Source organism: Puma concolor, chromosome A1 (assembly GCF_028749965.1).
Source record: "Puma concolor isolate L17-30 chromosome A1, mPumCon1.1.hap2, whole genome shotgun sequence".
NCBI classification, from domain to species: Eukaryota; Metazoa; Chordata; class Mammalia; order Carnivora; family Felidae; genus Puma; species Puma concolor.
In genome coordinates, this window is record NC_141667.1 from 241,354,659 (window position 1) to 241,368,877 (window position 14,219).

The following is a 14,219-nucleotide window of genomic DNA, read 5'->3' on the forward strand; positions in this document are numbered from 1 at the left end:
ACATGTAAAGTTTAGTGAAATAAAGTTTGCCTAGAATAACATAAGAAAACAATCATCATCTGACATATTTTAAGTTCATAAATTTTAACATAATACTTTAAAATGCCCGTGATTTTTCAGATACGTAATAAAGACAGTAAAGCAGTATAGGGAATTCTCAAGGGCTTAACCAGAGACACATTCCTGCTTACCTCAGGCTGCATTAAGAAAGAGTCCTGCATGTGATCTCGAACCTCCTTCAGGAAGCTTGGATGGCTACCTACCTGAAAAAAGATTTTAAGACTTTATAGGAAAAAAACCTCATTTGATAATAAAATAATACAACAACAGGTAACAAATTATCGACAGACCCTTAGACTTGACTTGCCTCTATTCTGACATAGCCAAAAAGAAAAATTACTTATTTCTCTTAGGCGACAATGTATTGTAAGATCTCATTACAGCCTCTGGTACCTCAAAGCATTCTAAATGAAGTGATTTGGAAAGTATGTAGTTACAGTTTTCATTATCGGCAAATGGGTTGTTTTGGAAACTCTTTTCAGAACACGTGACAGCTTACAGCACATACGAATTTACACCTTTATTCCTTGCAGAAAAGCATCCTGCTTTCCATTAAAATCAAAATACTATGCAAGAAAATGGAAAATAAAATACTGGAAGAGAAGTGTTAAGTATCATACAATCTCTGCTGCCAGGATCTAAATTATTAATTACCTGTATCAGTATATTCCAGAAACTAATTCACCAAGGGGGGCATAAACAACAATAGTAGCCAAGTTAAAATGTTAGAGACAAAGGTCAAAAGGGGAGGGGAAGGCAAGGATAAGATCACCACTCAATTTCAGTTTCCCCAGGCTATAGGAAAAGACATTCACTACAGCATCATGTGTAGGGCTCTCCAAAAATGTCTGTGTCCTTTTATCAAGTAACACAGTATGCATGGATTTCCATTTGCTTACTTGTAAATTATCAACATGCAATATATGAATTAAACATGAAAATGATATCTTATAGAATGAAAGATGAAACATTTTTAAAATAATTTTTATTTTATTTAACGACAGTATAAAGAGTATTTTCTATACCCACTAGAATAGGATCATTTGGTGTCAATAGAGGCTAGGTGAAGAGCAGTGAGAAGATATTCCTACTCTTCCCAGTTAGGGTGGATCCATCAAAGCCCAGAGGGGAGCCAGAACTCCTACCCTCCTCTCCAAGGTAACAAGGAGCTCTTCCCACCTCATGGGTGTCAACAGAGGCCAAGTGGAGAGCCTGGATTTCTACCTGCACCTGGCAATACTGAGGCCTTCATACTCCTGCCACAGCAGTGTCAAATAAAGCCAGCTAAAGCAGAAGGTTTAAATAAGATCCAGAATATAACAACATAATACCCCAAATTTCCAGGCTTCTAACAAAATCAATCAATCGATCGATCGATCAATCAATCATGAATCCTACCAAAAACCACAAAAACAACAATTTAAATGGAAAAGGATAATTAGTAGATGCTAACATAGAAAGTACAGAAATGTGAGAATTATATGACAAAGATTTTTTAAATATTTATTTTGAGAGAGAGAGGGAGAATCTCAAGCAGATTCAGTGCTGTCAGCACAGAGCCCAATGCAGGGCTTGATCATATGAACCACAAGATCAGGAAATCAGGAAATCAGCTGAAATCAGGAGTCAGACACTCAACCCACTGAGCCACCAAGGTGCCCCAACAGCCATGATAAAAATGCTTCAATAAAGAATAAAAATATTTAGCAATGAAAAATAGAAATTCTCATCAAAAGAGAAGAAGATATAAAGAACCAAATGGAAATTCTAGACTGAAAAAAACTATTAACAGACATTTAAAAAATCAATGGATATATAAGATATGTCAAAAGAAAACAGGAATCAAGTGAAAATGCTCCCAATGGCCAAAGCTAGAAAATTTTGATTAACAAAAGAAACCTGTATTTTACTATAGCCCCAAATTATAAAATACCCATTGATGTGATAACGTTGGGGTTTAGCAGCAAACAGTCAAGAAAGAATTCTTGAGGTGTCTTTGGTGCAAAAGGGGTGTTTCTGTTTGTTTTTTTTTAATGTTTATTTATTGTGAGAGAGAGAGAGAGAGAGAAAGCAAGAGCAGGAACAGGGAACAGTAAAGACAGAGGGAGAGAAGAATCCCAAGCAGACAACGCTCTGTCAGCGTAGAGCCTGAAACAGGGCTCAATTTCACAAACCACGAGATCATGACCTGAGCCAAAATCAAGAGTTCGGATGCTTAACCAACTGAGCCGCCCAAGCACCCCTATAAAGTTGGTTTTATTAAAGCACAGGGATAGGACCCGAGGGCAGAAAGAGCTGCACTGGAGTTGTGAGGAGTGGCTGATTATACACTTTCAAGCCGGGAGGGAGTTAGGGATAACATAAGACTCTAAGTTTGGAAGCAAGGTTTCTGGAACCTTGAGGGGCTAGTAGCCAGCTGTTGTTAGGAAAAGGTCATTTACTATGGTCTAGTAAAACCTTAGTCAGGAGACCTTTCAGATAAATATCATGGAGACATAAGCTTGGAGGATGATTACTAACATACATCTTGGGGGTAGAGATAAAAGGAAGCTTCCAAAGGAATTTTTACATGTTAAAGGAGACTTCTAGGATCCTGGAGGCAGGCTAATGTTAAGCTAAAGTATTAATATTGAGTCAGTTGAATTCCTAGAGGAAGGTCACTCTGCCTGTCTCAAGGACTTGTCAATGGGCTGTAAACTGAAAAGAAACTGAATTGTTTTTCTTTTGCCTTTTGTTGCCATGTGATCCAGGAGTCCCTACTGATATTAATAAATGACTGAATAAAGTAATAAATGTAAGAGAAAAGACAAATCTCTTATGCAGAAAAAGCCCTAGTAACTGTATACTCCACCCTAAAGGAGACAGTGACTTCATTTTCAAGAATACAACATGGAAATGGGAGGAGGCGGGCTTTACAACGGAGAATCCGGACAAATGCTACTGCCGCAAGATGATAAACATCAACTTCAGCAGTCATTTTAAATCATGTTGATAGGAGAACCCTTATGATATGCTGAAAACATCAAAACTGTAAAAGGTAAACACATCTGTGACATTCCTCCTAAAAACCTACAGCTACAATCTAATGAGGAGAAAACATCAAATTCCAATAGAAAGGCATTTTACAATATACCTAAATCCTAAAAACTGTTAAGGCCATTAAAAACAAAACTATGAGAAAATGTCACAACCAAGACTACCCTAAGGTTTCATGATTACTGAGTATAATGTGGTACTCTAGATACGATCCTAGAACAGAAAAAAGACATTATATGAAAGTTAAGGAAATCCATGGGCACCTGGATGGGTGGGCCAGTTAAGCATCCGATTTCAGCTCAGTTCATGATCTCACGGTCCATGAGTTCAAGCCCTGCATTGGGCTCTGTGCTAACAGCTCAGAGCCTGGAGCTTGCTTCAAGATTCTGTCTCCCTCTCTCTCTTCCCCTCCCCTGCTCATACTCTGTCTCTCTCAAAAATAAATAAACTTTTTTTTTTTTTAAGTGAAGGAAATCCAAATAAACTATGGACTTTCCATAATGCCAGTTCAGTAAATGTAACAAATATTACCTTACTAATTTAAGGTGTCAACAGAAGACCTTACCATGAGAACACTGTACTATCTTAATTTTTCTATAACACTAAAACCATTCTAAAAAAAATTATTAGTAAACAACAAGAAAAAAACAACAAATAGCAGAACAAAGACAGAGGAAAGAATCAGTGATGGAAAATACAGAAATTATCCAATCTGAATAGAAAGAAAACAGGCTTGGGTGGAAAAAATAAAAAAGAACAGAGCCTCAGGGATCTGTAAGACTGTAACAAATATTTAACTTTCAAATCACTAGAGTCCTGGAAGGAGAGGAAAAAGAGGATAAGGCTGAAAAAGTTCTCAAAAAAATGTCTGAAAACACTGCAAACTAGGCAGAAGATATAAGCCTACAGATAGAAGCTGAGCAAACCCCAGGAAGGATAAACTGAGGGAATCACAATATATCAGAGTCAAATTTCTGAAAAATTTTAAATAACATTAAAATTTGGATAAAAATAAAAACAAAGGAAAAAAATCTTAAAACCAGCAACAGAAACGACACAGCTATACGAGAAATACAACTGGAATTACAACCTAGAAGGACAGAAAACTTTCAGTCAACAGACCCTCCAACTCAACCCAAACACCACAGGAGCAATGTGGCACCAACCCCACCCACACTAGAAAGGACAAGTAGAAAGCCTAGACTCCACCTTTGCCTGGCTATAATGAGGTACCCCACACCAGCAACCCAGCTAGGGTGACATAAGAAAAGGTCAAGTAGGGAGCCTGAACTTCTTAACCTATCAGAAAGTAACAAGGTACCTTGTCACCTACCCATCAAGATGAGAACTAGCAGAGTCAAACTTTCACCAGCAGTACTAAGGCCAAAATTGAAATTAAATATAGTCTAAAGAACAGAAAGAAAATGAAAAAAAAAAAAAAAAAGTGAACAAAGTCTAAAGAACCTATAGGACAAATTAAGCAGACTAACATGTACATTATGACAGCTCTAAAAGAATAGAGAGAACAAGCAAATTTTTATTTTAACAATGGCTGAAAACTTCATAAATTTGATGATCATAAAGAAATCCACAAACCTGAAAAGCACAACAAATTATAAGTAGGATAAACTCAAAAAGACACACAACAGTACAAATTATAATCAAACTGTTGAAAGACACAGAGAATCTTCAGTAGCAAGAGGCAAGCTACTTATCAAGTACAAAGAAACCTCAGTAAGATTTTCCACCAATTTCTCATCAGAGACCATGGAAGCCAAAAGGCAGTGAGAGGACATATATAAAATGCTGAAAGAAAAAAAACTTTCAAACAAAAATATTATACCCGGCAAAACTGTTATCCAAACATGAAGGACAAATAAAGACATATCAAATAAAAAACTGTGGGAATTTGTTACCACCAGACCTACTCTAAAGAATTGTTAAAGACAGTCGAAGATTTAGGCTGAAATGGAAAGGAAACTAGACAGTAACAGAGTGAACAAATAAGACTCTTTAGCAGGGGCGCCTGGGTAGCTCAGTCGGTTGAGCGGCCGACTTTGGCTCAGGTCATAATCTCGCGGTCTGTGAGTTCAAGCCCCACGTCGGGCTCTGTGCTGACAGCTCGGAGCCTGGAGCCTGCTTCAGATTATTTTTTTTTTTTTCAACGTTTATTTATTTTGGGGACAGAGAGAGACAGAGCATGAACGGGGGAGGGGCAGAGAGAGAGGGAGACAGAGAATCGGAAACAGGCTCCAGACTCTGAGCCATCAGCCCAGAGCCCGACGCGGGGCTCGAACTCACGGACCGCGAGATCGTGACCTGGCTGAAGTCGGACGCTTAACCGACTGCGCCACCCAGGCGCCCCTCAGATTCTGTGTCTCCCTCTCTCTGCCCCTCCCCCGTTCATGCTCTGTCTCTCTCTGTCTCAAAAATAAATAAATGTTAAAAAAATTAAAAAAAAAAAAACACTACATGGGCAAATATAAAACGTAGTACTGGAGTACTTTAGCTTATAAATCCACTTTTTACATCCTACATGATTTTAAGGACAAATGTACAAAACATAACTGTAAACCTGTTACTGTGCAAACAATGTTTAAGATGTAATTTATTGTAACATAAATGGGGCTGGAGCTATACAGGAGCAGGAGCAGAGTTCCTTTTTTTTTTTTTTTTTTTTTTTTTAAGTTTATGAGAAAGGGGGGTGGGCGGAGGGAAGGAGAGAGGAAGAGAATCCCAAGCAGGCTCCACACTGGCAGCTCAGAGCCCAACGTGGGGCTTAAACTCACAAACTGCAAGATCATGACCTGAGATGAAACCAAGAGTCAGACACTTAACTGTGCCACCCAGAAGCCCCTACAGGAGCAGAATTCTTAAATGCCAATTAAGTTGTTACCAGCTTAAATTAGATATAAATTTAAGAGGTTAAACGTTAAGCAAATTCAGCAGCATACTGAAAGTATTATACAACACAGTCAAGTGGGGTTTATCTTAGTAATGCAAAGAGTGGTTCAACGTAAAATAATGAAATGTAATAAACCACATGAATATAATGAAGGCAAAAACCACATGATAATCAAACGGTAAAGAAGTTTGACAAAATCCAACATACTTTTATGACTAAAACACTCAACAAACTAAGAATATTAGAAAAGTACTGCGACATAATAAATGCCATGTATGAACAACCCACAACTAGCATCAGACTCAATGGTCAAAGATAGATGGCTTTTCTTCCAAGATTAGAAGCAAAACAAGGATGCTCAATTTCGTCACTTCTTCTAGTCAATAAAATAGTGAAAGTTCTAGCCAAAACATTTAGGAAAAAGAAATAAAAGGCAACCAAATTAGAAACAAAGAGGTAAAACTACTACTATTTGCACATGACATAACTAGATGGGAAAAATTCCAAGGGATCCACAATAAAGCTACTAGAGCTAAAAAACAAATTCAACAAAGTTGCAGGGTACAAGATCAACACTTAAATATCACTTGTATTTCTAAACACTAGCAATGTACAATCTGAAAGGGAAATTAATAAAGCAATTACATTAACAATTGTGTTAAAAATAAAATGCCTAGAAATAAATATATCCAAGAAAATGGAAGACTTGTACACTGAAAACTATGAAAAAACTGCTAAGAGAAATTAAGAAAGGTCTAAATAAATAGGAAGACAACCCATATCCACAGCCAGGAAGATTTAACACTGTTGAAATGTCAATAGTACCCAAAGCAATCTACAGGTTCAATGCAATCACTATCAAAATTCTAATAGCCTCTTCTGGAGAAATGGAAAAGCTAATCCTCCAATACACATAACATTGCAATGAGTCTAGAATATCCAAACAATCTCTAAAGAACAACAAAGTTGGAAGACTCATTTCCTAATTTCAAAACTTACTACACAATTATCATAATAGTGTGGTTCTTGCATAAGAACAGACACGTAGATGAATGGAATATCCAATGAGAGTCCAGAAATAAACCTACTCATCTATGGTCAATTAATATTTCACAAGTATAATAAGTCCATTCCATGGGAGAAACAATACTCTTTTCAACAGATGATGCTGCTGAGACAACTGTATTTCCACATACAAAAGAAAGAAGCTGGATGCCTGTCTCATATCCTAAACAAAAATTAATTCAAAATGGACCAAAGACCTAAACATGAGTTAAAACCATAAACGTCTTGAAGAAAACATAGGGATAAACCATCTTAACTTTTGATTTTGCAAACAAATTCTTAGGTATGGACCAAAAACATAATCAACAAGGAAAAAAGAGGTTAACTGGACTTTATTAACATCAAAATTTTTGTACATTTAGATGACATTATCAAAAAAGCAGAAAGGCAACACACAGGAGATGACATCTGCAACCATATGTCAAATAAGGGATTAATATTCAGAACATATAAAAAACTACTACAATTGAAAAATAAAAGGAAAAATAATGCAATTCAATCAAAACGGGCAAAGGGATTCAATACTTTCAAAGATACACAAATTGTCCATAAGCACATGGAAATATGCTCTACAGCATTACTAATCACAGAAATGCAAATGAGAACCGGAGATACCACCCCACACCTACTGAGATGATTATAATAAAAAACAAATGTTTAAGTGAAATAAACCAGACACAAAAGGACAAAGTAATGTATGATTTCAAGTATATGAAATATCTAGAATAGGCAAATTCATAAAGACACAAAGAAGATTAGAGATTACCAGGGATCAGGGAGGTAGGAGAAAATGAGGAGTTACTGGCTTGTCAGTTTCTGTTTGGGTCATTGCAAAGTTTTGAAAATAGAGGCAATGGTTGCACATTATGAATGCAATTAATGCCACTAAACTGTATACTTAAAAATGTTTCAGAACAATTGGAAATTCGGTTATATATATTTATCACAATTAAAAAAAAAATTTCAAGTTATTTTACACCTTTTTTATGCTCTGGAATGATTTAAAATAGCACTCAGATTACCTAGTTTAAATCTGATGGAATCTTCCTATGAAACCATCTGAGTCTGTTTCTCCTTGTGGGTTAGTTCACGGATAACTATCTCTATTTCTTCTAGGGAGATTCTCTGCTTTACTGTATCATCTGGGTCAATTTAGGTAAATTAGATTTTCACACACACAAAAAAATTATTTTCACAGAAAATTACTCAGTCTGGGTTGTCAGTATTTTTATATAAAGCTGCAAAGTAGTCCCTTATGATTGATTTTCTTCAACTTCCTCTGTTTTGATGCTTCAGTCTACCTTGTCACTTATTTTTGTGAATTTACCCATTTTTTAAGCCTCTTTTCCTGATTAGATGATGATCAGTTGGTCTAGTTTTTCACAGACCTGATTTATCATAGAAGCAGTATTCTGAATTATTTTGGTACTGTTTTTATTTCTTAACTCATTAATTTCTACTTTTACCTTTATTTCTTTCTTCTCCTTTTAGTTTGTTCTTTTTACAACTTTTTGAGTTGAATATTTTTTTTTTTTTTTTTTTTTTTTTTTTTTATTTATTTTTGGGACAGAGAGAGACAGAGCATGAACGGGCGAGGTGCAGAGAGAGAGGGAGACACAGAATCAGAAACAGGCTCCAGGCTCTGAGCCATCAGCCCAGAGCCCGACGCGGGGCTCGAACTCACGGACCGCGAGATCGTGACCTGGCTGAAGTCGGACGCTTAACCGACTGCGCCACCCAGGCGCCCCTTGAGTTGAATATTTAATTCATTTATTTTCATTTTTATTGTTTTAAGCATGTATGGATTTGAATTTTACTCAAGCATTTTTTAAAATAAATATCCTATTGATATCTTAAAGAATGCATCCCCCCAAAAATTAAACATGATGTCACTTATGAATACTAATGGGGAAATACTAAATAAAATATTAACAGTTCCAACTAAACATTTAAAATATAACAATGACCTGGTATGGCTTATTCTAGCAATGCAAGAATGGTTACATGGTTTAGGAAATTCATTACAAAAAGTCACATATTAATAGATTTAAAGGAGGGAAGAAATCACAAACACTTCCATAGACACTGAAAACCTTCAAAACTCAACATTCATTTTCGGTGAAATACTTAATAAAACAAAAATCAGTGGGTACTTCTTTAATATATTTAATATATATTGACCTCAACCCTAAAGCCAAATAATTTAATGAGGAAATACCAAAGGCATTCCCACTGGAAAAACAAAAAGATACTTCCACTCTTTATAACTCTACTGGAGTTATTAGGAAAGCCATTATGCAAGACAAAATAATAATGGGAATAAGAAATGTAAAGGAAGATCTAAACTTTCTCTACTTGCAGATGATACGATGACTTAGCCAAAAATCCAAGAAAATCAACCAATAATGATGATTTAGTTAGACAGCAGCCATTTAAAATCAATTTAAAAATATATGTAGGCATACATATAGGTACCTACATATATGTACATATACATATACACACACAATAATGGAAGAGAAAACCTCATTTAAAATAGTAACAAAAAGATAAAGTATTTATGAATAAGTTTAATAAGAACTGATCTAACAGAATGAAATCCCTTGTTCTATAATGGGATATTTTGACATAAAGATGCTGATTCTCAATGACAGTCATTTGGATGGAAAAAATATTTGACCCATAATTTAACAATATACCAGAATAAATTCCCTTACATGCATTAAAGATTTAAATATTAAAATGAAGGCTTGCAAACATTAGAAAGAAAATAAGAAAAGCATTCCTTTATACTCTGGGAGTAAGGAAAGTATGTGAAACAAAATTCAGAAACAATAAAAAGAAAAAAAAATTTTTAATTTGAAAATAATTAAAAATTTTACATTACGGGTGTCTGGGTGGCTCAGGTCATGATCTCACAATCGTTGAGATTGAGCCCCAAGTTGGGGCTCCAGGATGAGTGGGGCCTGCTTGGGATTTTTCTCTCTCCCTCTCACTCTGCCCCTCCCTGCTCACTCTCTATCTCTCTCAAAATAAATAAATAAACTTTAAAAAAAGATTCTTAAAACCAAATTAAAAAAATAAAAATTTTACACGGCAAAAATTTTTATAAGCATCCAAACACAGTTATTTATAACATGGTAGGATATCATTACTTAATAAACTTTATAAAAAGTCACACTATGTTAGAAGTCAAAGACAGTGGTTATCTTTAAAGAGGTAGAAGGGGAAAGTCACTGGGAGAGGACACAAAGGGGCTGAATTGGTAACGTTCAGTTTCTTGAAGTAGGATCTTAAAAATCAAGGAGGCTCAGATTTCACGTTTTAATAACACTATGCGACAGGGATTGCTACTTCCACAACTTTACACATGGTGAAATGAGGCAAGACCAAAGGAGGTTAAATAATTTGCCCAGGACATAGATGACTGGTGGGGCCAGGATTTTAACACAGGCCAACTAACTAAAGCTAGCACTCTTAACCAAACCTTCCATGTATCAGAAGATAATAAATGCAACATAATCATCAACATCAAATATGACAGGGAGGTCTTGGAAGATTATAATTAGTCTGATCCTTACACTAATGAATTTGAAGTATGCCACCTCAATGAAAATCCTATGAAAGCAGGATCTATGTTTACTTTCCACTATACTATTTCCAGCAACTAGGACAATACTTGCAACATGACAATACTTACAAACAATGGGCAATTGTTTGTAAACAAACTACAAATGCATTTTTCTCATTAAAATAAATGTTCAATTTAATGGAAAAAACGGAGAAGATCAAAACCCAAAGAAAAAATGTGTAAAAGATAAACAGTTCACAGAAAAGGAAAGACAAGTAGCTCTGAAATATGAAAAAGTGCTCATCATTCCTAATAAAAGGAATATGAATTAAAACTATATCAACATACCATCTCACCCAATCAAAATTATGTGTTAATACTCTGTTGGAGAGGGAGTGGAGACACAGGCACTCAACATACACTACTAAGAGAGATACAAACTGGCACAATTACAACAGAAGGGAATTTAACATGTCCAACTAACTAACATATGCACTCCTTTGGCAAGCAGCCAGCTTCTAAGAGTCTACCCTAAAACCATACCTCCACAAATACAGAGAAAATACATCAGGTTATTCACCACCTGCTATTTATAATAGCAAAGTACCAGAAATAACCTGAAGACCATCCAATAGCAAAGTGATCAAATAAACTATTATATAGCCCAGTGCTGTCTGGGACATGGTTAACCACTAGCTCTTAGATTAAGGGAGACCCCATAATTGGCAACATTTGTCATGAACACACTCCCACTATGGCTAATTTCAGCTACAAAATAAAACCAAACATGAAACTGGAAAGAGACACACAGAAGCACACCATTATTTGTAAAATGTCCATTATATAAACATAAGACACAAATAACCTTAAGAATACAAATAATATTAAAATACATTAAACTAATTAGGAAGTAATAGGTTTTGTGTACTTCTTTTATTTTCAATATTGTTGAGGTTTGAATTGTGTTCCCCAAAAATTCATTTGTTTTTTTTTTAAAGAACAAGAGGGCACAAGTGAGCAAGAGGCGGGGGGGGGGGGGGGGGGGGGGGGGAGGGAGACAGAGAGACAGAGACAGAGAGACAGAGAGAAGCAGAGCTTTAGCTCCCCAGTGCAGGACTGAAATTCATGAACCATGAGATCAGGACTTGAGCCAAAGGTCGATTCTTAACTGACTGAACCACCCAGGCACCATGAAATTCGTATCTTTAAGCCCTACTCCCAATGCGATCATATTTAAAATAGGGCCTTTAAGGGGGCAGTTAAGGTTAAATAAGTCCTAAGATTGCGAGCCTAATCATACAGGACACAAAGATCCTTATGAGAAGAGGAAGAGAGACCAGAGATCCCTTCCCCTCCCCTCCCTACACCACCCTTTTGTAAAGAGGAAAGACCATGTGAGGAAACCACAAAGAGGAGGCTACCTACAATCCTCAAAGAGCAGACTCACCAGAAACCAACCCATAAAGGTTTGATACTTGAACTCCTAGACTCCAGAACTATGACAAAAGAAATTTGTTTGAGCCCTCTAGTCTGGCATTTTGTTACGGCAGCCCGAGAAGACTAATACAAATTTCTCTATGTTTATACAATTTATTTTTAATGTTTTGAATAACCAGCTCATAGTTTTCCTGAAAATTTAACTTGAACAGCCATTAAAAAACAGAAGAGAGCAAAGTCCATATATCATTGATAGACAATGATTTCCAAGATACGCTGTGAAATGAAACATTGAAGAGGCAGCGTAGTACATACAATATGTTGCCTTTTGTATAGGAAAAAGAGAAACGAAGAATGAATTACATACTTTCTTAATTCTTCATAAAGAAGAGAAACTATAAAATAATAAAAACTGAAAAACTGATACCTATAAAAGATACGTAGGAACCAAAAGAAGATAGAAACAGGAGCTGGTTTTCTCTGAACATATATTTTAACGTACATTTTACTTTTGAATATATTCAAAAACAAACTACATCAAAAGACCTTAAAATTGAAATATAATCTTCTTAAACAAAGCTTTTGAAAAATCATATTTGCAACACCTCTCCTCCAACGCCCCAAAAATATTTTTTTTTTTTTAGTTTATTGATTTTGAAAGAGACAGAGACAATGTGAACAGGAGAGGAGCAGAGAGAGAGAGAGAGAGAGAGAGACAGAGAGAGAGACAGAGAGAGAGAGAGACAGAGAGAGAGAGAGACAGAGAGAGAGAGAGACAGAGAGAGAGAGACAGAGAGAGAGGGAAAATCCCAATCAGGTTCTGCACAGCCAGCGCAAAGCCCTATACGGGGCTCAAATTCACAAACTGTGAGATCATGACCTGAGCCGAAACCAAGAGTCGGACACTTAACCAACTGAGTTACCCCGGTGCCCCAGCAAAAAATACATATGTAATATTTCAAAAGAGTAATCATTCTGCTAGCATTTACCATTATATGTAAAATCACAATTTCTAGTAATTTACATATATCAGTATTCATTTGAGATATGTTATCTCCAAGAGATGAAGATAACAATGGAATTAAATGAGATTCCAGGATAAATCTAGAGTATAAATAAATGCTGCTAAAATAAAGCTATTATAGCAATTTAAAACATATTCAAAAGAATGGCCAATTTTGATTAGATCATGAGTTACCTGTTTGTATTCACTGACACAGCTTTGACAGCAAAATCTTTTCTGCTGACCATCAATCACCAGGACATTATTTCCAGCACCTTTGCTGGGCAGGTACTCTCCACACTGTTCACAGCAATTCATTATTAAACCATTGGCCATTCTGTATCTATTAAAGCAGTGGTCACTGCACAGCTTATGAGTCATATTTTTAAAGCTAACTTCATGGCGAATCTAAAAACAAACAAAATTTTAAAAAATAAATGAGTATCACAAGTAGCTAAATAACAAGGTGCTCCAATTGAAAATGCCTCAATAATTTTTCTGTGGAAGGCTTATTTAGGGAAAAAGAAAGACAAAGTACCGTTCGTGATTCTTTGAACTTATTTTTATACACACAATAAATACACTTATGGCAGAGGGGTAAGCATTAGCGACATCACTGCGAACTTCTCTAGAGAGATCTAAAAATGATAGGAAACAACCCAGTTTGGATAAAACTTCTTAAACAAAGAGACTGGAAATCTTTAGACAAATCCAAAAGGAACTATAAATAAAATACACTGCTCTAGAAAGGGAGGAGAAAACCAATGTTATAAATAATTCAGATGAGGTATGTATAATACACCGGTTTCTTTTAATATACTCAAATGTAAAAACTTTAATACCATATGAATAATGTTAAGTCATTAAAAATATTTCCTCCATTTGTTCTCTTTCTTAAGAATGGTAGTTTCGAGTCAAGTCTATATATTTAAACACTATGGTTTTGTCTCTACATGCTCCAAACCTCAGGGAAAAAGTATTATATTTTAAAATTTCCTAAATCATTCTCCCACAGGGGTAATTACATAATGGAATATACATCTCCACTTTTAAAGAACTATATACTGATGACGTCGTAACTATTAAATAAAGCTAAGAATATTCCCATTAGTTAGAACTAAGAGAGAAGGCACAAAAATACA

General features: G+C 35.6%; 1 protein-coding gene across 2 annotated transcripts in view; it reads right to left on the reverse strand.

Annotated features, from left to right (window-relative positions):
* The window catches only part of ZMYM2 (zinc finger MYM-type containing 2), a 106,550-nt gene that overhangs the window by 52,513 nt on the left and 39,818 nt on the right, over positions 1-14,219 (reverse strand). For both annotated transcript variants that reach the window (XM_086715483.1, XM_025923485.2), the window contains 2 exons: positions 13,273-13,485; positions 192-263 (listed from right to left, as the gene is read on the reverse strand). In XM_086715483.1, coding sequence (XP_086571609.1) covers positions 192-263; positions 13,273-13,485 — 285 coding nt within the window. The remainder of the gene's footprint in view (positions 1-191; positions 264-13,272; positions 13,486-14,219) is intronic.